The sequence below is a fragment of the Elaeis guineensis genome, chromosome 6 (genome assembly GCF_000442705.2).
Source record: "Elaeis guineensis isolate ETL-2024a chromosome 6, EG11, whole genome shotgun sequence".
Taxonomy (NCBI): domain Eukaryota; kingdom Viridiplantae; phylum Streptophyta; class Magnoliopsida; order Arecales; family Arecaceae; genus Elaeis; species Elaeis guineensis.
The window spans coordinates 19,080,539-19,101,853 of NC_025998.2; the positions used below are offsets into that span (position 1 = coordinate 19,080,539).

Below are 21,315 nucleotides of genomic sequence, written 5' to 3' on the forward strand. Positions count from 1 at the left end.
TCTAAAAATTTTACCGATCCAATTCCGATTCTTATTGTGAGCCAAAAACCCCATTATTCTCGTCTAGCCTAGCCAGAAAGTACTTTCTCAGATATTATTATCCCTCGTGACTTAAACAAAAGAACTAATGTGCAATTCCGAATGATAGGTGGAGTGGTTGTAGGGTCACAGATCTCCAGGAGTGGGATGGGTATACAGTAGAAGGTAGTAGTCATTCCTAATCACCCAAAAAAAAAAAAAAAGAGAAGGCTTGGCAGACCCGCTCTCTCATTTATCCACTGCCTATATACGCTAGCTTTTGTAAAGACGAAGTATTACATCTGCCAAAAACCAAAAAAGACGCAGTATTACAGGCATCAAGCAACAAGAGTTCTCTCCCAATGGTAAATCTTTTCCCCTCAAATATCACCAGATAGATGCGCATCAACATATCCTGGTTGTCACTTTAAAAGTACTTTATAGATCCTTCACCATAATACCAATCACTAATAATAGAACACACATTTTCCGCCAAAGACAAATGGCAGAAGCTTAGAAGCAAAAAAAAAGAGGAAAAAACAATCCAAAAATCAAACAAGCACAGTTTAATAATACCGACATGCTAATATCTGCTTTCAGATTATCCATGGAACCTTGATATCAAACATATTCTGCCAGCCGAACGAAACTGGTTCCACCAGCCTATCAAAAATGGAAATAAACTCCGCATGAACTACAGTTTGGTATCAGAAGATACAATCAACCACTCAAGTGACTCAACACACCAATGAACATGAAAAGATGATCACCTAGCCTTGTTCAGCAACACCCCAGAATCAAGGAAATGATTTTTGGCTGGAGGACTCTTTCATGCGATTGGAGCTGTCTCCATTTTGGTCTCTGACGAGGCTTCTTCAGTCTTCTGCACATCTCCAGCCTTTTCGGCTTCTTGTTCTGAAAAACAGATGGATGATCAAATTAATATAAGGTTAGAGTTCATAAAATACCGGGAAAAAGTATAATTGCAATGCAACGATTGCGCATAGGATCTTCCACCCTGCACATAGGATCTTCCACCCCACTACTGAAGAGGACAGTGAATAAATTTCTGGTACTCAGGAGTTTATGCTCAAAATAGAAAAAAAGAAGTGCTGTTACAACAGTGAAGGCTTGTGTGTTAAATCAATGCTTACCATAACGAAGTTGACCATCAGGATTTCCTAACAAATATTTATATTGCAAGTCACCTAAATTGTATATTGAGAATAATCATGGGTGAATCCTACAGAGAATGGAAAAAACAGGGCCATTCTAATGTAAATGTTTTAGATTTGTGATGAGAAACTTATCCTTTTCTAAATCAAATATAAAGATATTGATACGTGCAATCAGCTCCTTGGTTTCAATTTCTCACAGAGAGTGGCATATATTGATTTTGTATTACGCCCAGCATAATTTGCATTCCCACTTGAAACATATTATTCGGTCCAAAAGTAATCGCTTAAAAAGTCATTAAAAAAAAAAGCTGAATAATCCACATAATGGAAAGGAAGGATCAGCAAACAAACATTACGTCAGATAAACCTAGAATCATGGGCAAATACAGAAGGAGAAGATGTGTGGATACAAATTTCGAATCCTCAATATGGTGAAACAAAGTGGAGCAAGATATGCCATCTCAATACCGAGCCCTGACCGATACCACCCTATCGCTATATCAGTACATCTGGTACAAAGGGTGGTTCGACATACTGAGTGTCGGTGTGCCCCCAATATCATATACTGATACCAAAATAATACGGTATACCTTATACTGCCTAGTTTGGTACGGCATAGCATACCTCAAAGTGGAGGTCCGAACTGACTAATGTTGAAGAATTAGTTGGTGAAATGGCACTCGAACCTAGAGTTTTATTTTTCCTTGAGATGCAAGACATCCATTTTATATAGTCTCAATGGAACCACAGTTGACTAAATCCTATGATGAGGAATACCACTAATTAAGTTGATAAAGATTCTCTAATCCATCTTGAAAGAGCATCTTAATGCACAAGACTCCCTCTAGTGCTGGGTTAGTAGAAATCAGATGTACAAAGCCTTACCCCTAGGAGGAGGTTGTTTCCGTGTTTGGAACTTGATGCAACAACCTTACTATTATGCCAAGGCCTGCCTTCTATCCTTTAATATTGGGGTGGCAATCAAGTCAGGTCGGGTCATAAATAAATCGGGTCATAAACGGATCAAGTCAGAAAATCGTCAATCCAAACCCGACCTGTTTATTAAACGAGTCAAAAATTCAAATCTCAACGTGACCTGTTTATTAAACAGGTAATCTGACCCGACCCGTTTAACCCGTTTATTAAATAGGTCAAATTAGGTTAAATGGGTTAAACAGGTTAAACAGATTGGATTAAATGGGTCAGAAACAGGTTAAACAAGTTTTAAATAGATTAAACGGGTCTTAAATAGGTTAAACAGATCAGATTAAATGGATCAGAAATAAGTTAAACAGATTAAACAGGTTAAATGGATTATCTGACTCAATCCGACCTAGATATTAAACGGGTTAAACAGGTCAGATATCTAAAATCCAAATCCGACCCAATTATTAAACGGGTTAAACGAGTCGACCCATTTATGATCCAAACCGTTTAGCCTAAATCCAAACCTATTTATGGCGGGTCGAATACGGGTCGGATTGGTGGGTCGGGTCATATTTTGCCAGCCCTACTTTAATACATCTTGATAAATTAAATTACTTGTGCAATGTGCATGCATTTATAAGTAAACCAATGAAATGCACAACTAAATGCATACATGAAGTACAAGAGAATACATCGAGTCCTTCCTCCTAATAAATTATAGGTACTTGTAATTAAGTAGGATTGATACTTTAAAATTCCTTCTATCACGGGATGACAGTTTATCTCGACTAAGTCCAACATTATCTAAACCTCGACTATATGACATGACAACCTGATCGGCTCAGACAATGCTAAGCCAAGGTAAGAAGCCAAGACTCGTGTGGCAGTTACGTGCCGAGTAGTTGTCTTATCTACTTATTCTAGATATACTCCAGAATAAATAGATAATAGCTTACCTCAGCCGGACATGGCAAAAGCAACATAATTCTCTCTACCACTCTTGCCCATATTTTCAAAAATGGCTGGCCACCCCACTATAAATTGGGGCACAAGGGACCTCCAGTAAGCCCTCAAACCAAACTCTCTCTCTCCTTTCCACTGTTCTTTAGTGACTGACTTGGACGTTGGAGGTCTCCACCGGAAACAACTTCGATACTTGATTTGCAGGATCTCTTCCATCCAATGCGGAATCAAGCTCTAGCCATCCCAGATTTGTCAGCTCCAACGTCAGTTCGGATGCCAAGAGCAACAGATTGGCATTAAGAGGGCCCCACCTCCACGATCCAAGAATCAGCCTCCACCCCCTCCCCCCCCACAAGCTCAGGGTGGCCCCCGAGCAATTCAACCTGCTCATGTAGGTACAGACTCTGACTGCGGCATCCAAGCAATTCAACAAGCGGCCCGCAACCCCTCAGCCAGCCCTACAACAAGCACTTCGGTAGCAACACAGCCTCAACCACCTCCCCGAAGTTCGGACCAAGCACAATAAAGTCGACATAGTGACCGAGAAGTTCAGAACGGGGCCATCAAAGGCGCTCCTTGATCCCTCAATTAGGAAAAGATTCCACCCGGGGAGATCACCACCTCGGCACTCCAAGCACTATACTACTCGAGATGCCGATGTGGATTGCAAACTTCAGGAGATGCACTGACAAACTAAAGCACTACGAGGTCGGGCCTTGGTGCAAGACGGGTAGGTCGGCTTTAATGCCGACCCATCCTTCAAGAGGAAAATCATGGATGATTGATCCCAACCAATTTCAAAATGCCCCAACTGGAAGCATAGGATGGGGGAATTGACCCAGAGATCACTTGAAAATTTTAAGACCCTCATACTCTTACACGAGGCATCTAACAAGATATGCTACCGAGCCTTCCCCTCCCTAAGAAAGGCAGCTCCATATTGGTACTCAAGCCTGCAGCTGAGCTCAATCCACTCCTTTGAGCAACTAGGTCAGTTGTTCATAGCCCACTTCATCAGCGGTCAATAACAATGCCGCAGCTCCTTGATGAATATCAAACAGAGTGAAGGAGAGTCCCTTAGAGACTACGTGAATCGTTTAAACACAACCACAATAGAAGTGCACAATTTGAACCAATCGATCGCCATGTTGGCCCTAAAAGGGGGCTTGTGATGTGCCAATTCCTCTTCTCTTTGGAGAAAAAGGTATCCAGAGGACTTCTCCTAGATGTTAGCTTGAGCAGAAAATATTCCAATATCGAAAAAGCCTATAAGCTTATGGAGGCTCCATGGAAAGAAAATCCATTAAGCGAAAGAAAGAGAGCAAAGGGAAAAGGGATAAGCTAAGGTATGATGACCAATGAGGAAGGAGTTCAAGAAGATCCTGAACTCTCCCAAGAGCTCGTCGATCTAGAACTCCACCTCGTGGTTGGCGATTGCATTGTCCATCGAGGCAATTTGCCACTTATACCTTGCTAAACACACCAAAAGCTCAAAGCTTGATGGAAATCAAGGACCATGGTCAACTACCAAAGTCAAGGAGGATGCGTGCTCCACTGACCCGATGTGACCCAAGGAAGTACTATTTGTACCATCGAGACACGTATGACACTGAAGGGTGCATCCAACTTCGAGATGAGATTGAGCTTATTCGATGAGGCGTCTTGACAAGAACCTCAGAGATCGACGAGAATGAAATGAGACCCGACCCTAGCAACCTAGCTTGAGGGAAATCCAAATAACCAACCTATTGCAGGTTCATAAACACCATAACTGGCGGGCAGATCAGCAGCCGCACCAAAACTTACGACCCAAGGGTAAGGAGAATCGTCGGCCAAAAGGCAAAAAACCAAGGACATCATTGCTTTCTTCGAGAACGAAGCCTAGAGGATTCAATCCCTAGATAATGATGCGATTGTTATAACTTTAAATATAGTCAAGTTTAATGTATGCGCATCTTAATTGATAATCGAAGCTCTGCCGATATTTTTTTTTACGATGCTTCTCTAAGATGAATCTCACTTCGGATCGATTATGAAAATCGATTCCCTGCTTGTCGGGTTCTTGAGGAATACTATTCCTATAGAGAGGGTCGATACACTCCCACTTGTGGCTGGCCAACCTCCACGGCTCGTTGTCAAGATCCCATTAGCATATAATGCAATCCTTGTCTGACCGGGCCTAAATACCCTCTGAGCAGTGGTTTTAACCTACCACTTGCTAGTGAAATTTCCGACAAGGCATGGGATTGGAGAAATCTGAGATCAAGCACTTGCTCGGCAATGTTACATGACGACTCTTCAAGAAGCAAGGCAACTCAAAGCACTCCTAATCGATGGGTTGGATGTCATGGACAAAAAAACGAGCAATGCGGCGAACCAGTGGAGGACCTCAACTAGGTATTAGAAGAAGGAAGAACCAACAAAATAGTTCGGAATGGTTCCCAATTAGATAAGGTAACCAAATGCCAACTCATTTCCTTTCTACAAGAGAATGCCGATGTATTCGCATGGTTGGCTCAAAATGCCCGATATCAACTCCGAGGTCATTGTGCATCGATTAAACGTCGACCCCAAGCACCGTCCAATGAAATGAAGAGGAGCTTCACCCCATAGTGCCAAAGAGCAATTCCCGATGAAGTTGACAAGCTCATCAAGGCCAGGTTCGTCCAAAAGGTTGTCTACCTCAAATGGCTAGCAAATGTGATCCTCGTTAAGAAGATGAATGAAAAAAGGTGAGTCTACATCGACTCCACCGACCGGAACAAAATGTACCTCAAGGATATCTATCCATTACCTCGAATTGACCAGTTGATGGATGCTACCTCAAACCACGAACTCCTCATGTTCACGGATGCTTTCTCCAATTACAACCAAATCTAGATGGCACCCAACGATGAAGAGAAAATTACTTTTATAACTGACTAGGTCTTTTTTTGTTACAGGATCATGCCTTTCGATTTAAAAAATACAAGAGTGACCTACCAAAGGCTGATGAATTAGATCTTTAAAGATTAGATCGGAAGAAATATAAAATAAATGTGGATGATATGCTGGTGAAAAGTCGAAATACAATCATCACGTCAATGATCTTGAAGAAGCTTTCGCCACTCTCCGTAAGTATATGATAAAGCTAAATCCGACCAAATGCACATTCGGAGTCACATCGAGGAAATTCCTCAGCTTGATAGTCTCCCAATAAAAAATCAAGATGAACCCCGAGAAGATCCGAGCTATCTAGAAGATCAGTTCGCCAAAGTTTGTGAAGAAAGTCCAATGACTCATGGGAAGATGGCCACATTGAACTGATTTGTCTCCAGCTCAGTAGAGCGATGTCTCTCTTTCTTTAAAACTTTAAAGCAAGTAAAAGACTTTCGATGGATCGATGAATGCCAAACAACTTTCGATGAGCTAAAGGACTACCTCGGCTCGCCACCTCTTCTTAGCAAGTCTGAGCCGAATGAGGGACTCTTCTCCCCATAGCCCTCAGTTCGGTTCTGATGCGTGAGGAAGGCTCCAAAAGCCGGTGTACTATATTAGTAAAGTCCTACGTGACGCCGAGACAACATATTCAAGGCTTGAAAAGATGATCTATGTCCCTGTCATATACACTCGAAAGTTGTGCCCATACTTCCAAGCCCACACCATGGTGCTTCTAACTGACCAGCCAATGAAGGCAATACTTCTTTGATCCGATGCATCGAGTTGGATTGCCAAGTGGGCTATAGAGCTTTCAAAGTTTGATACAATGTACCAATCTCGACCCTCCAAGGCACAGGTGCTCGTCGATTTTGTCTTGGAGTGCACTATGCTGGAAGAAGTCCAAGAGAATCCTGAGCCGAGCAAAGAGATACCGGAATCATGGGTATTGCCCATGGATGGCTCATCAAATGCTGCCGAATTGGGGGCCAAGCTGGTCTCTTACTAATCCCAAAGGGGTGGTAGCCAATTCCGCCCTATGGTTCGGCTTCCCAACCTCTAATAATGAGGCCAAGTATGAAGCACTTACAATCGATCTACAGATTGCTAAGGAGCTGGCATGAAGCAGCTGAAGGTCTGTAGTGACTGCCAGCTCATCGTCAGTCAAGTAAGAGAGTTCAAAGCTTGGGAACTCAATATGGTGAAATCGCTACAGAAGATCAAAGACATGGCTTCCTCCACCAATCTTGACATTGAATAAATCCCTAAATCGAAAAATACTAAAGGAGACCTTTTGTCATAACTCGCGACCTCGGGACCGGCCGACCTCCCCAAAGGTTCATTCTTCAAAGTATTAGAAAAATGTAGCACTGAGGAACCAACCTCGATTATGCAAGTGGAAGAAGAGCCAAACTAGATGGATCCGATGATTAGGTATCTTTACGATGGTGTACTACCGACTGACCTCAAAGAAGCTCGAAATCTGAGACATCAAACACCTCATTATGTGTTCTTCGAAGATAGGCTATACAAAAGATCATTTTCACTGCCATAACTGAAGTGTTTATGGTCCACCGAGGCAAACTATGCTCTTCGTGAGGTGCACGAAGAAATATGCAGAATCATCTGGAGGGCAATCACTGGCGTACAAAATACTATGGTAGGGCCATTACTAGTCGACACTGCAGCAAGATGCGACCGACCTCGTACAGAAGTGCGACCGATGCCAACAAAATGCCAACAATCAACGCCGACCTGCTACTCCACTGATGCCAATTGGAGCACCCGGGTCTTTTGCACAATGGGGGATGGACATCCTTGGATCCTTTCTATAAGCCTCAAGACAGCGCAAGTTCATATTCGTCACCATCGGCTATTTCACTAAATGAACCAAGACTGAGCCCCTGGCTCAATTCACGAAAGCTCGAGTGCAATACTTCACCTGGAAAGCTATTATTTGCTGGTTCGATTTGCCTCGAGTCATCACAGATAATGGCCAACAATATAACAATGCTCGCTTCAATGACTTCTACAGAGAATTTGACATCGCTCACCGCCTCAGCTTGATGGGACATCCGCAAACAAATGACATGGCCGAGGTGACTAATCGAACTCGTCTGCAAGGCTTGAGAGCAAGATTGGACCAAGCCAAGAGGTCGTGGGTAGATGAGCTTTACACATGCTATGGCGTACCAGACCACCCAATGAGTCCCCATCGAAGAAACGCCCTTTAACCTGGCTTTTAGATCCGAGGATGTGATTTCCCTTAAGATCGGTATCCTATCACCTTGGTTAGAATGCTTTGACAAGCAGCAACTCAGAAGATCTCCAAGCAAATCTGGACCTGCTCGAAGAGACCCGAGAACATCCTCAATCTGAATCTTGGTATACCAATGCAAGGTGGCTCGGTATTACAACTCCCAAGTCAAAGGGAAAGAAGTCCAAACCAGCAACTTAGTTATGCAACGAGCCAAGATGTTTCGACCAACCGAGCAAGAAAAGCTGACCCCAAATTAGAAAGGACGATATCAAGTCAAGGAGGTCATCCGCCTTAAAACATATTGGCTAAGATGTTTGGATAGGAGCTCGATTCCCCAAACCTAGAACTCTGAGAGTTTATGAATATACTATCAATGATGTAAATGCCATCCTCAAGCAATTTGTTTTGAAATAAAAGCCTTCGCATTTAAGTTTCATAGATCTTGCAATAAATTGATCCAAGGATTCCAAAACCTCAGCTAACCGAGAAGCGAGGGATAACTCCATAAGAGGACCCTCGGAAGGACAGCTCATCCCCCCAAAACCAACAGAGCACAAAACCTCGACCAATCGAAAAATGAGGGATAATCCCATAAGAGGATCTTCGAAAGGACGGTTCATCCGATCATAGCCGACTGAACCCAAAATCTCAACTGATCGAAAACGAGGAATAACCCCATAAGAGATTTTTCGGAAGGACAACTCATCCTGTCAAAACCAATCGAGTCCAAAATCTCGACCGACCAAAAAGCAAGAGATAACTCTATAAGAAGACCCTCATAAAGACGGCTCGTCCAGTCAAAAAACCGGCCTTCTGACCAAGGGGCGAGGGATAACCTCATAAAAGGACTCTCAGTGGGACAACTTGTCCCACCCAACAAAATCAGCCAAGGACCAAAACCTTGACTGATCGAGAAGCAAGGGATAACCCTATATGAAAACCTCAGAAACTCGCTCATCCCGTCAAAATCAATCGAACCCAAGACATCAATCATCTAGGGGTGAAGGATAACCCCATTGGAGGATCCTCGGAAGTGTGACACCTCATAATACACTACTTCAAAAGTGCACGATGGGCGAATCGCCAATTCGATACGACATTTGAAGGATGGAATTTTTGATAAGTAGTTCGGTTCGACATCTTTCAGTAGAACCAAATGACCTGAGCTAAGAAGATCAGTTCGATAAAAGCATGCACTGACCAAAGAGTAGAAAAAAGACTTCGACAAATAAAGCTACTTTTCGAGGAAAAGTACTTACATTCAATATTTAAAATATTTACAGGATGGGTCGGACAAGCCGAGTGCAAAACAAGTTCGGAAAACCAACCAAGATTACAAAAAGAAAAGAAAAAAACCTATGCTTCGACTGGAGGGTGCCTTCTTCAGCTCAACCAGCAGCTTCATTGACCTAACATGCCGCCTCCTCGACAACAGCAGCCTCCGACAAGGGGAACCCGAAGATCTGGTACTCTTCGAAGCTTGGGTCAGGGAGGAGGTTCAACCAGACGTCATTGTCGTCATTAGATAAAAAGAAAAGATCCAGATCGAGTTAACAACCAGCGACCTTAGCTCAGCACTTCCAAATGCCGACCATGTAGGACTTCACAGCGAACTTGGCCTTCTCATCCACAAACTCCTTTGAAGCTCGAAAGTTTTCCATAGCCTTCTGAGCCGGCTTGATCACCTTGGCTACCTCGACCACTTTCGCTTCAACAGCCGCGAGTTTCTCCTCCAACTGCTTTAGTGCCTGCCTCAAGCGCCCAACCTCTACCACTACTTCGATCAAGATGATGTGAACCTTCTTCTTAACCCTCTCCACTTCAAGGGCCCTTTCCTCGATCGCGTCCACCTTCTTTTGGACCTTGGCCATCTCCAATCTCGCCCCTTAACAACATTCAGAAAGTGCTCTAGATAATGGGCAAGCTGAAAGAAAAGAGCAAAGGAGAAGGTTAGTCGACCCAATCTAGATAATCCAAATAAAATATTCACATACAAAGGCCAGCATTACTCATCCGGATAGAGTCGTAGGCTGGAAGGATCCCACAGATGAGATCCCGACCTACTCGCCAGCTCCCCAACATGGAGTCTGACAAAGGCTGAACTGTGCTAATACACAACCCCTGCTCGACCTCAATAGAGGCTATGGCCATTGTCGAACTGGAGGCATGGGAGCTGATTAGGAGGCCCCCTCATCTTGGGGGGGCTAAGAAAGTATCGGATCGGGGTGGGAGTGCTGCCCCAGAGGGAGAACCTTCACCAAGTTGACCACCATCACCTCGAGGTCAACAGAAGGGGCCTCACGGATCTCCAAAGAGGGGCTCCGACTAGGCTCCAATAGGCCCGAGCAGCCAAAACTTCAGCATGGGGGCGCTTAGATGACTCGACTGCAACTGCAACCCTCTTCTTCCGCACCGCCCTGCACAACCTCTCTAATTCCTTGATCCTCATCCCTACAAAGGCTCGAGGCAAACATGTCAAACAGATGATAATAACAGAAATCATAAAAGAGAAATCGGATGAAACGAAAGCAATTACCTCATGGGTCGACCTATCTAAGACCGACGTCGTACAAGGTCGGCTCGAACAGTAGCTCCTTCAGGGGAAGAACCTTTTACTCGAGTAGAGTGTTCAAGTCTCGACGCTTAGCATCGCCCAACGATGAGGCACAAACCACCTTCCGAGGTTGGCCCTATAAGGTAAAGCCACAGTCCTCGAAACAAACAGAAAAATCTCTCCTTCCACCCATGGACGAAGGAAGAAGTGCCTCGGATCAAGCCATGCCCTCTCCGAAGTGAAAGATAACACCAGTCCCGCTCTGTTGGATGCCTCTTAAAAGAAGATTTGGAAGAGAAGGATAGGTCGAATGCTGACCAAAAAAGCAGTGGGCAATGAAGCCCATAATGAATCGCCATGAGTTCAGCACCACCAAGTTGGGGGTGATTTCAAGAGAACGAAAAAGATGAATAAAGAAGGGATGAAGGGGTAACCTCAGGCTGGCTCTAAGAATCTCTTTGTAGAGACTGAACAGACCTCACGGTGAATTGCAAATCCTATCGCTTGAGCTTGCAGCTTCTAGCCGATGGTCGACTGGGATTTGGAACTGAGCTCAGATCAGCTCCAAGTCCTCAAGGCCGAGAACAGACTAAAAGTGCCTGAGGCCGAAGACTTCATCTCCTAGCTCCGAGGTGGTTCCTAATTGGTGGACCAGCTCCCGACCAAGCTAAGAGTACCGCTCATCTCGACAAAAAGTTTTAAAAAACAGTTTTGGAAAATAGAAAAGAAAAATCGAAAAAAGAAGAGTATGGGGCCGATCCGAAGTAGGGCTAACCTCATATCATTGATCAGAGCTCTCACTTAAATCATTAGAGACGCACCAAAGAATAGCCGAGCCTTCACCAAAAATAGCCAAACCCTAGCAACAGCCAAAAGGAAGTGGGGTCGAATGAGACAAGCCACTATTTATAAATGGTAGGAACTCGCAAATTCGAAGCCAGCTCAGGTTGAGCCATTGGATGCTCGCCATGTGCCAACTCGAGATTGACTAAGCCTAGTTCGACAAATCCCCACCACTGCACCCAAGGTACCATGTGTCCAAGCATTAATAAGCATGACATGAATTGAGTCGAGATAACTGCCACTTCGTCTCATGCTTTTACTCTCCTCACCCGATCTACCAGTAGTTTGAACTCGAGAGTGAAGGATATCTGTTATGAGATGATAGCTTACCTCGACTAAGTCTGACATTATCTTAACCTCAGATATATAACGGCCTGGTCGGCTCAGACCATCCCGAGCCGAGGTAAGCCGACATTCGTGGCAGTAGTTATGCATCGAGTAGTTGCCTTATCTAGTCCATATTCCAGATATACTCCAAAATGAAGATAACAACTCACCTCGACTGGATAAGGTAGAAGCAGCATAATTCTCTCCCACTCCCATCCATATTTTCAAAAATGGCCAGCCCCCCACCTATAAATAGGGAAAAATAGCAGACCTCTAGGTAAGCCCTTAGGACAAACTTTCTTCATCCTTCTACTGGTCTTTATTGACTCACTTGGGCATCGGAGGATCTCCACCGGAAACAACTCCGATCAAGGACTTGATTTACAAGTTCTCTCCCATCCAGTGCCAAATAAAGCTCTAGCCATTCCAGATCTGTCAGCTCCACGTCAGGTCAGATGCCAATAGCAACACCTTCCATATCCATATTGCTAGATCCCCATGTTTAATGAGGCAAGGGATGCAAGGTGTCCTTAGTTTGTCTGATGAAGACTTCAGGCGTCTCCAACTGTATACCGAAGACTTGACGTGTCTCCAAACTATCTTGTGAGAACTTGAGGTGTCTCTAAGCTGTATCATGAAGACTTGAGTTGCCTCCGAAGCATCTTACAGAATTTAAGGAGTCTCTGGACTGTGCATAATATTAAGGGGCTGTTTGGAGCCCTTTAAGTCAACTTAACCTGCAGCTCAAGTTGTGTATAGCTTGAGTTGAAACATGATCAATTCACCTGTTTGGATGGTGAACGAGAGCAAGAGGTAAGATCAAGGTGGGGGTAGTCCTGGGAGGCAGGAGAAGGTTGGGGTTGAGGGCTGAAATCTCCACCATCAGATCATTCTCCTGATTGGATATGCGCCATCACTTGTAATCCTCCCAGTGCTATGAGAGGATCAGACAATAAGTGTTCCTCACCTTGCATGTTCTCGCATCAGATCTCAGCCTGCAGTGAGTTTGCCTCCCACTGACATTCTCGCAACAGATCTCACCCGGCATTCTCGCAAGTCACACTAGATATTGCACTAGATCTTTAATTCTTGTGAACTGATTTGAGGCCTCTGCCTAAATGATGCATTTCTCCTATCATTTTCAGTGGGCCACCAAATAGGAGGGAGATGATGATGTGGGTGTAGGGCTGGCAAGGTTAGAAGGCAAGGTTGAGTGGGGAACTAAAGATGAGGGATACGGTGACATAGGAGGTGGCACAAACAGGGTTAGGAGGTGAGGCTGAGTGGGCCACCAAAGGGAGACAATGATGCAGGGGTTGGATCAGCAGGGTTAGAAGGTGAGGTCGGGCTGGGCAAAGGAAAGAGGAGGAAGATGGTGACACGAGGGGTAAGTCTTCGGTCAGGATAGAAGTGAAGCGAATTTTTTTTATACCACCCACTTGGAAGCAGGTCAACTTGCAATGATTGAGACTTGAGAAGCAGGCCTCATGCAACTCAAGTTGTAGCTGTGGTCCATCTATGCCTCTCCAAACACACGAAGTGGCTCACACCTGCAACTCGAGCTGCATGCAGCTTCGACTACAGGGCTCCAAACAGCCCTTCAATAGAGGTTAAATTTCAAAAGTGAGTATCCCATCCTCCACAAACACAAGCATGTGCACAGATGCTACAAAGCACTCTAGTATGCAATAGAGAAGAGCAAACCCACAGGTAAATGTCCAATATAAGTCTAAAGATAAGGTGGGCGCCAACTTCACTTAAATTTCGCAAAATTAAAAAAAAAAAGTGCCCGAAAACCTCATCCGGAGAGCGGAGCCTCTCATCCAGCCCTCTGCAGGCCCCCTCCTCTATCTCTCTTCCTCTTTCCTTCTCCCTCTCCTCCTTTGCTCATTTCTTGTTTTGAATGCTGGAACCATCCCAGTCCAGCGCTGGCACGGAACAATACACCCCGAACTAGGCAGTTCAGAGCAGTTCCGCATTCCTTGTTGGAGACTATACAGATTAGGATATGGTGACTAACATTTCTAAGTGTTTCTTTCCAGTTTCATTGCTTGTTTAGGGATACTTATCCAAATAAAGTTGAGTCTAAAACCGAAATTTGGAATTCTAAGTTCAAGGCTAGGATATTTCTGTTATGAATTTTCTTGAGTCAATTGATACCGTTGAATACTGGCTTGAAGACTAGAAACAAGATTTTGCTAGATAATGAGACCTATAAAGAAAGTCTGAAATGCTTCAAATTTCCATGAACTAAGTAATACAGCCGATACATGCAGTGGAGAGGCTGTGTGCAAGACTGAGTATGGTGAAACCGAATGAAAAATTAACATACTGTCACTCGTAACTTCAATTTCCTCTATCTATCTATCTTCCTTTTCACCCTCCTAATTTCCTTCTTTCACTACAAATAGTATGATAGAAAATCATATCTAGTCATCCATGCCACTGAATCATCCATCTGGGTTAGGAAGTAAAGCATTAAGTATGATTGAGACCACAAAAAAACCACAATGCAGGATTGGAGGTTAAGAACTTAATTATGTGAAGTGTATATACTTTTATGAGCACAAAAATAGAGATAGAGGGTCCGCCCATCTACTGACAGCCATTCTCTTCTTCATATGTTTTCATTTTTATTTCCCCTACTTGTTTCTTTCAATAGAAAACAAATCTCACACATATGCTAATGATTTTATTTTAGATGTAAACATGCACAGAGAGTATATAGTTAAACATATAAATTTCAAGGCTGTTACCTTCATCATCACTTTCATCAAGGTCATCATCCATTCCATCACCCCCCATATTACCAAAATTCTGTACAAGAGATAAACGCCGGATAAGAAATTTATGCCTATATGCCAATAAAAGAAGAAATCTTTATTTGGAAATATTCATTACCGAGAAATCCATCCCTCCCAAGTCTAAGTCGCCAACACCTAGAAAACAAGTAAAAGTTGGTAACAGAAATTCCATAATCATAAGATCGCACTTTTATGGGTATTGAGATTAATAAAAATTTTTAGTTACTATATGCACAAGTTACAATGAGATTGACATATCACGGTCCTCGATTTTTACTTTACATATTCGCATAGTCAACTTATCCTAATTTGGAGAACTAGAAAGGGCGTAGTATCTTCTAAACATAATCAATTATATAAAGTGGGTGAAAGATGAGGCATTCAGCCTTAGAAAGGCAACCTGAAAGCCTCAACATGTAAAGCATAAGCCAAGATTTTAAATTCCGTGGGACAGGGCTGTTCCGATTTTCCCATGAAATAGGACACGCAGCCGTCCCGCCTCATCCCGATACTTGGGATAGAAGATGTCCCAAAATATCCCGATCAGGAGCTGGGACGCTAGCGGGCAGACACTTGGACGCTAGCAGGGCGGCCCTGTCCAGTAGGATATCCCGTTGGAAACTGAATCTTTGGCATAAGCACCGTAGATTTTCATTATGCAAGGTAATTATTTGGAGTAAAAAATAAATGTGAAAAAACAAAGGATATGACTGTTGCTCTTGGACTTGGTTACCTTCCATGAAGTTGGTAAATATATAAGGCTGTATACTCCAAAAATATGCACAAGTTTTGATTTACATCAAAAGATGATTTACTTTAGTTCAATATCATGATTAAGTATATGTGTGGTCAAAACTGCAAGGATTATTTTCTACAACACATAACTTTGGCATTTGTATTTACACACTTCAAAAATATATAATAAGCCATGGTAGTCATCCTTCGGTTGTACTTTTAGTTGAAAATGATCATACCCTCATGGTATACATCCCATATCAGGAATACCATGAGACAGCATCCCTCATGTCTCTCATTTTATGCATATGCATAATTTTGTATGGCATCAGAAATGACTCGAGACATTTGGAGAACATATAAATAGTCTTGTATAAGCCCTTTTTAAACAATAAATATACCACATAATTGCTCTTCTTTTTGACCAAAGTTTAATTAATAGTGAATACCAGTTTACATTTACTTTCATGACATACTTGGCTAAAGCTACTTCTAAATATGCTTGGTTATAGTTAATTCACCAAAAAGAGATTTAGAATATCTACAAACTGTCTACCTTTGATTTGTTAAAGCACCATTATTACATTTCAAGATACTCGTTGGATTTCTTTATCCAATCGCTATTCCTTTAGCATCCTATATTTAACTAGAACTAATAAGTCGGAACATAAAGGAGAAGCATACATACCATCATCATCTTCATCCACCCACTTATCCCAATCTACTTTCACATAGTGAGGTGTTTTTCCATCACCACGTAATAGTTTCTTCCACCACCCCTTCTCCACTTTTTCTACCACACAGAAGATAGACCGGACTCCTGTGTTAATTCTGCTTCCCTGATAATTAACAATATGGAGGTAAGGAAAAAAATTTGAAATGATGGAGAATAAGTTTTAAAAATAGATGCTTTTGCTCCACAATGCTTAACAACAAAACTTACCTCTACATTTACTTTATCATAAAGGTCCATTTTCAACTCATACAAGTTGTTTTCAGCTCCAGCAGTTGCAGAAAAAGTGAAAATGCCATCAGGTTCCAGATTAACCTTCACATCTTTTGCATCAGGCAACTGTACAGTGATGTAAACCTTATCGACCCTTTGTGCCCACTTTACTTCAGGATGACGACTAAGGAAAAACAAGTATACAGCATGTCAGATAAAGACTGAGGGTCTGTTTGGCTTGTTGGTTTTCTAAAACAAATAACAACGAAATATGATTTTTTTTTTTTTTTGTAAAATCGGTTTTATGAAAAAGGGGATAGCATGTTTTTCATAACACTCGCTTCCAGGTTTTATAACTTGTCAATTTTGGCAAAACAGGTTTTATGAAAACAATCAAACAGCCATTTTCTTAAAACCCACTCATGTTGGGTTTTCGGTAAACTTGTTTTACTAAAGCTTATTAACCAAACATCCTTTAGAGGATGAAAACAAAATGTTTTATAACATTTTCAGAGTAAAATTGATTGAGTTGGGTCCGGTCTGTGTCAGGTTGAGACATTGGTGATCAAAGAAAACTGTCAATCTGAACCCAGTCCAGATAAACAGGTCCATAACTCCAACCTGGAACCAACCCATTTATTAAATAGGTAACCCAACCTGAACCTTGTAAATCATTTAATAACAGGTCATGCTGGAGATGACACAATTAACCTGTTAACCTTAACATGCTTAAACTCACGCTAACACAATTAGACCGATAAAAACTTGGTTAATCTGTTGATGAGTTTATAATGAATCTGTTTCAGATTCAAATCGTAATCGCATCAACCAAATCCAGGTCAAGTGTGCCAAGTCTCCAAACCCAAAGCCAACCTGTTTACTAAACAGGTTAGTCATGTCAACCAGTCGATGTTACGAACCCATTTATTCCCAATACAGCCCTGCTATAGTCAACAGTTCTTGTCAGATTGGTGAGTCAAGGATAGCCACCCCTATATGTAGATATGCAAAATTAACCCGACCCGATGGGTATACACCCTACCCGAACCCGGTCAAACCCGAAAAATAGGGTTTGACTGGGTTTGGGTTCGGGTTTGGGTAAAATCCGAAAACTATAGTACGGGTATGGGTAGGGTATGGGTAGTGCTATTTTCTACCCGAACCCGACCCAAACCTATGGATATGGGTAATATCCGAACCCATATCCGAATATACACACACACACACACACACACACACACACACACACACACATATCCGAATATATATATACATATACATATATACATATCCGAATATATATATACATATACATATACATATACATATATAATATATATATATATACACACACACACACACACACATATACACACACATATATATGATCTCTCTCTCTTTCTCTCTCTCTCTCTATATATATATATAATTATATATATGTATGTATGTATATGTATGCATGCATATATGTATGCATGTATGTATGTGTGTGTGTGTTAGAAGTGTGATGCTATGTATATATGTATATATTAATTGTTCTATTTTGATTGATATGCATTTTTTTTTTTTTTTTTTTTTTTTTTTTTTTTTTTTTTTTTTTTTTTTTTTTTTTTTTTTTTTTTTTTTTTTTTTTTTTTTTTTTTCCTGTTCAATTACAGCTGTTCACCTGAGTTCCACTTTTCTTGGTCAGCAGTCCACTTGTCTCATGAAGTATGATGACAGTTCTGATTTGAACAAAGAAATATCATGGCAATAATTAGGATACTCCTTATAACTATTGTTCTAAAGGTACCTCCTATAGGATTTTTGTCCCAATCCATCTGCACGTGTTAAGTGGGTTTTAATAAGGTTCTAGTTATCCATAACAATTGACCAATTCAAAGACCTATCCTTGTCAAAAAAAAAAAAAAAAGTCAAACAAGACAATTTACCAACCTATTCAGAATTTCTCTCATAATTTTTGACTCATTTTGCACAAAATGAGTGCTTCTGAGTAAATACCTACACAGTATACAAGCACGATTTTATTGCAATATAACATTTTTAAACAGACATTCATGATTTTTGCAAATTTTAACAATTTATCCCATAAATGTCCTAAGTTCCTTCATGTAATGATATGTTTCTATATTTTATCTGTTTCTATATCCGTCCATTAACTTTTAACCTATACACATTCCCATATTTATATTCAAGTAGGAACTTGTACCCCTGAAAATAATTATGAATATTGAATTTGTCACTATACCAAAACTCGGCTGATCCTTAGGTGCTCTGGTCGGTATGCTAATTTGGATGCCAAGGGTCAACTTATGAAATACATAAATAGAACGTAACAACAGAAATGCTAAATATGAATGTGCACCTATACAAAAAGGAAAAATGAATAAGATAGATGGGACACAACTCTATGGATTCTAACAGCCCATTAGCATGTGATGTAACCTAGAACGGTTTTAAGGTTTGATATTTCTTTATCTTAGGATTCTTCTACTATATTTGTCACGTTTAGAGTCTTATGAAGGTCCAATTTAGCCTGAAGGATTTTTTGGCCATCATTTCTTTTTTTATGTGTGGGTGCCTGGGAGGGGCTATTGTGAAACTTTCAATTGATTTCAGTTAAACAATTGTGATTATCATTCAACAATAGTTATTTTGGTTTAGTTATTTTAGCTGATATCACTAATTGCCATCTACAACTTAGCTTAGTCAGCCAATATTTCACCAGATGCTTGCACTGGGTCCACCTTCCCCAATTTCTTTTCTGAGTCTATGGAAGCAAGGACCTGACTTTTCCAAGTCCAGGCTAAAGGACCAACAGACAGAAAAGAGAATGCATCTATTAGCACTCTATCTACATCATTACAAAAGAAAAATCTAACCATCTATCTTACTTTATATTGACTATGCATATGCCCAGCTGAGGATATATGCATTTGCAAATGTACAATGCTAGCTTCTTCCACATCTATGTGGCTTTCTTTCTTTTTGCTATTTATGAAATTTGATGTCACATTGAAAAATAAAAGATTCTCCCATATGAGTACCATCCAATTCATTCAAAAAGATTCAAGATACAAAGGTTGTAATTAAATCTTTCATGAACTGCACGTGTGAATAGAAATGGGTAGGCTCATGTTGGCCCTCATAGTGATGAATCCAAATCACCAAAATGAACACTTGGTCAAATGTCCTCATGCAGCTCTTTCATTCAGAAATATCGAGGGCACTAGGTAAAGATATTCACAACAATGATAGCACCAAGGTATACATTAGCATCCCCTTTTCTTGCAGGAAAACTAACAGAACATCTTTGTTGGTTACCATAGATTTCTTCATCCAAAGCAAATACGAGCCCAAAGAAGAGACTTGGAGCAAACGAGGATATTGATATTCTAGCTTATTCTTTCTTACTACTAGGATTTTAAACCAAGCTCCTAATAAAAAATCACTAAAATCTTTACTCAGAACCTTTTATTAAATGGACACCGGAAATCAAAATTTTGTTTCACAACAAAAACTTCAAGCAAATGAGTGACTCATAATTAAGCAATCCCGTGCCAAAATTCGATATTGTTCAACATATAACAACACTAACTTGCACATATAAAATATCTAATAATATTGATCTTAAGTTCATAGACCATGTTATAATGTTATAAACAAGTTGTAGCTTTGTAACTCGGCTGATATCTTATGGTACATAAAAACCTGGTGAGGATAGTGTATGAGATTCTAGAATTTTAATATTTAGGATGAAAAAAAATGTTAAATTCAGATAAATGAAAGGGAAAAAAACTGAAGATGCGAGAAGATAGAAAAGCCAAAGACATGTAAAGGACGAGTCGTACGGCGCTGAAAAAAGTAAGATTAGCGTAGATAGCTAGAAAGCCATGAGCAGAAATAGAAGCAAAAGTTGGAGTGGAAACAAAGGTCTTAAAGACGTGATACATTAAGTGTTCGCCCCTCAAAGTCGCTTATGGAAGAAGAACAGGGGTGGGATGCACGAGTTCATGATTGGATCCAAGACCAGAAATGATTCCAAGATTATACTAATTTACTAAACGATCTTTCTTTTCTTTTTTTTTTTTTCTGTGTCTGTGTGTGTGTGAGAGAGAGAGAGAGACTTGAAGGAGGGGGTACAAAGAGCATGCTACGAATGCGATCGCGTCTATAGAGTCGAAAATATGTTTCACCCAAAGTTCAATCAGCTAACAGTCCAAAATTTCTAAGTACCAGTTTTAGTTCTAAATTTGGATAAAACTGAAACGAAAGTTATAAATAAGTCTGATGCAAGGTTTAACCAATGACAATACTTTTAAAAGGTCATATTCATTTGTGGCCACAGAAGCCATCGCAGAGGTCGGCGGCGGCAACGAAACGCCATGTCGATCACCGCCCTCGTCCCCATGTATAAAAAAAAAATGGCTGGAAGAGAAGAAGAAGAAGGATTTACCTCATCTCGACTGTCTACCGTCGACCGGCGATCGCTGACAGGATACAGCCCACCGGCTGCTAATTCCCCTTTGACTGCCGACCGCCGCCCGGTCCCTAGGGTTTAGTGTCTGAGGGCTTCAACTCGAAGCTTCAGTCGTTTTGAGATGAGGGGAGAAACCAAAGCTTAAGGTGCATGCGTCAGGGTCGGGTACAGGGTTAACGGATACATGCCCATTTAAAACCCGAATCCGATGACTCATTGTTTTTCAATCTAAACCAGAATCTGTGCCCAGAAAAAATAAAATAAAATAAAATTATATATATATATATATATATATATATATAAAATAAAATTCCAAAACTGCCGAAGAAGCTCTTCATTCGCCACATACTTGTATATTAATTTA

The 21,315-nt window shown here is 41.3% G+C and overlaps 1 protein-coding gene and 1 long non-coding RNA gene across 3 annotated transcripts; both read right to left on the reverse strand.

Moving 5' to 3' along the window:
• Nucleotides 1-437: 437 nt before the first annotated feature.
• Nucleotides 438-21,087, reverse strand: LOC105033771 (uncharacterized protein OsI_027940). 2 transcript variants are annotated; one of them, XR_830029.4, is made up of 7 exons: nt 20,928-21,087; nt 16,469-16,655; nt 16,214-16,364; nt 14,888-14,925; nt 14,743-14,803; nt 789-933; nt 438-681 (listed from the first exon to the last, which is right to left on the reverse strand). XR_830029.4 is itself a non-coding variant. In XM_010908686.4 (6 exons), the coding sequence occupies exons 1-6, from the start codon at nt 20,930-20,932 to the stop codon at nt 848-850; spliced, it is 528 nt and encodes a 175-aa protein (XP_010906988.2). In that variant the 5' UTR covers nt 20,933-21,087; the 3' UTR covers nt 438-847. The 2 variants fall into 2 exon arrangements, 1 of the variants encoding a protein (XP_010906988.2); XM_010908686.4 differs by having other exon boundaries at nt 438-933.
• LOC109505001 (uncharacterized) lies at nt 9,483-14,731 on the reverse strand. Its single transcript, XR_012142075.1, has 2 exons — nt 10,799-14,731; nt 9,483-10,713 (listed from the first exon to the last, which is right to left on the reverse strand). It is a non-coding gene; the product is annotated as an uncharacterized lncRNA (long non-coding RNA).
• Nucleotides 21,088-21,315: the final 228 nt, after the last annotated feature.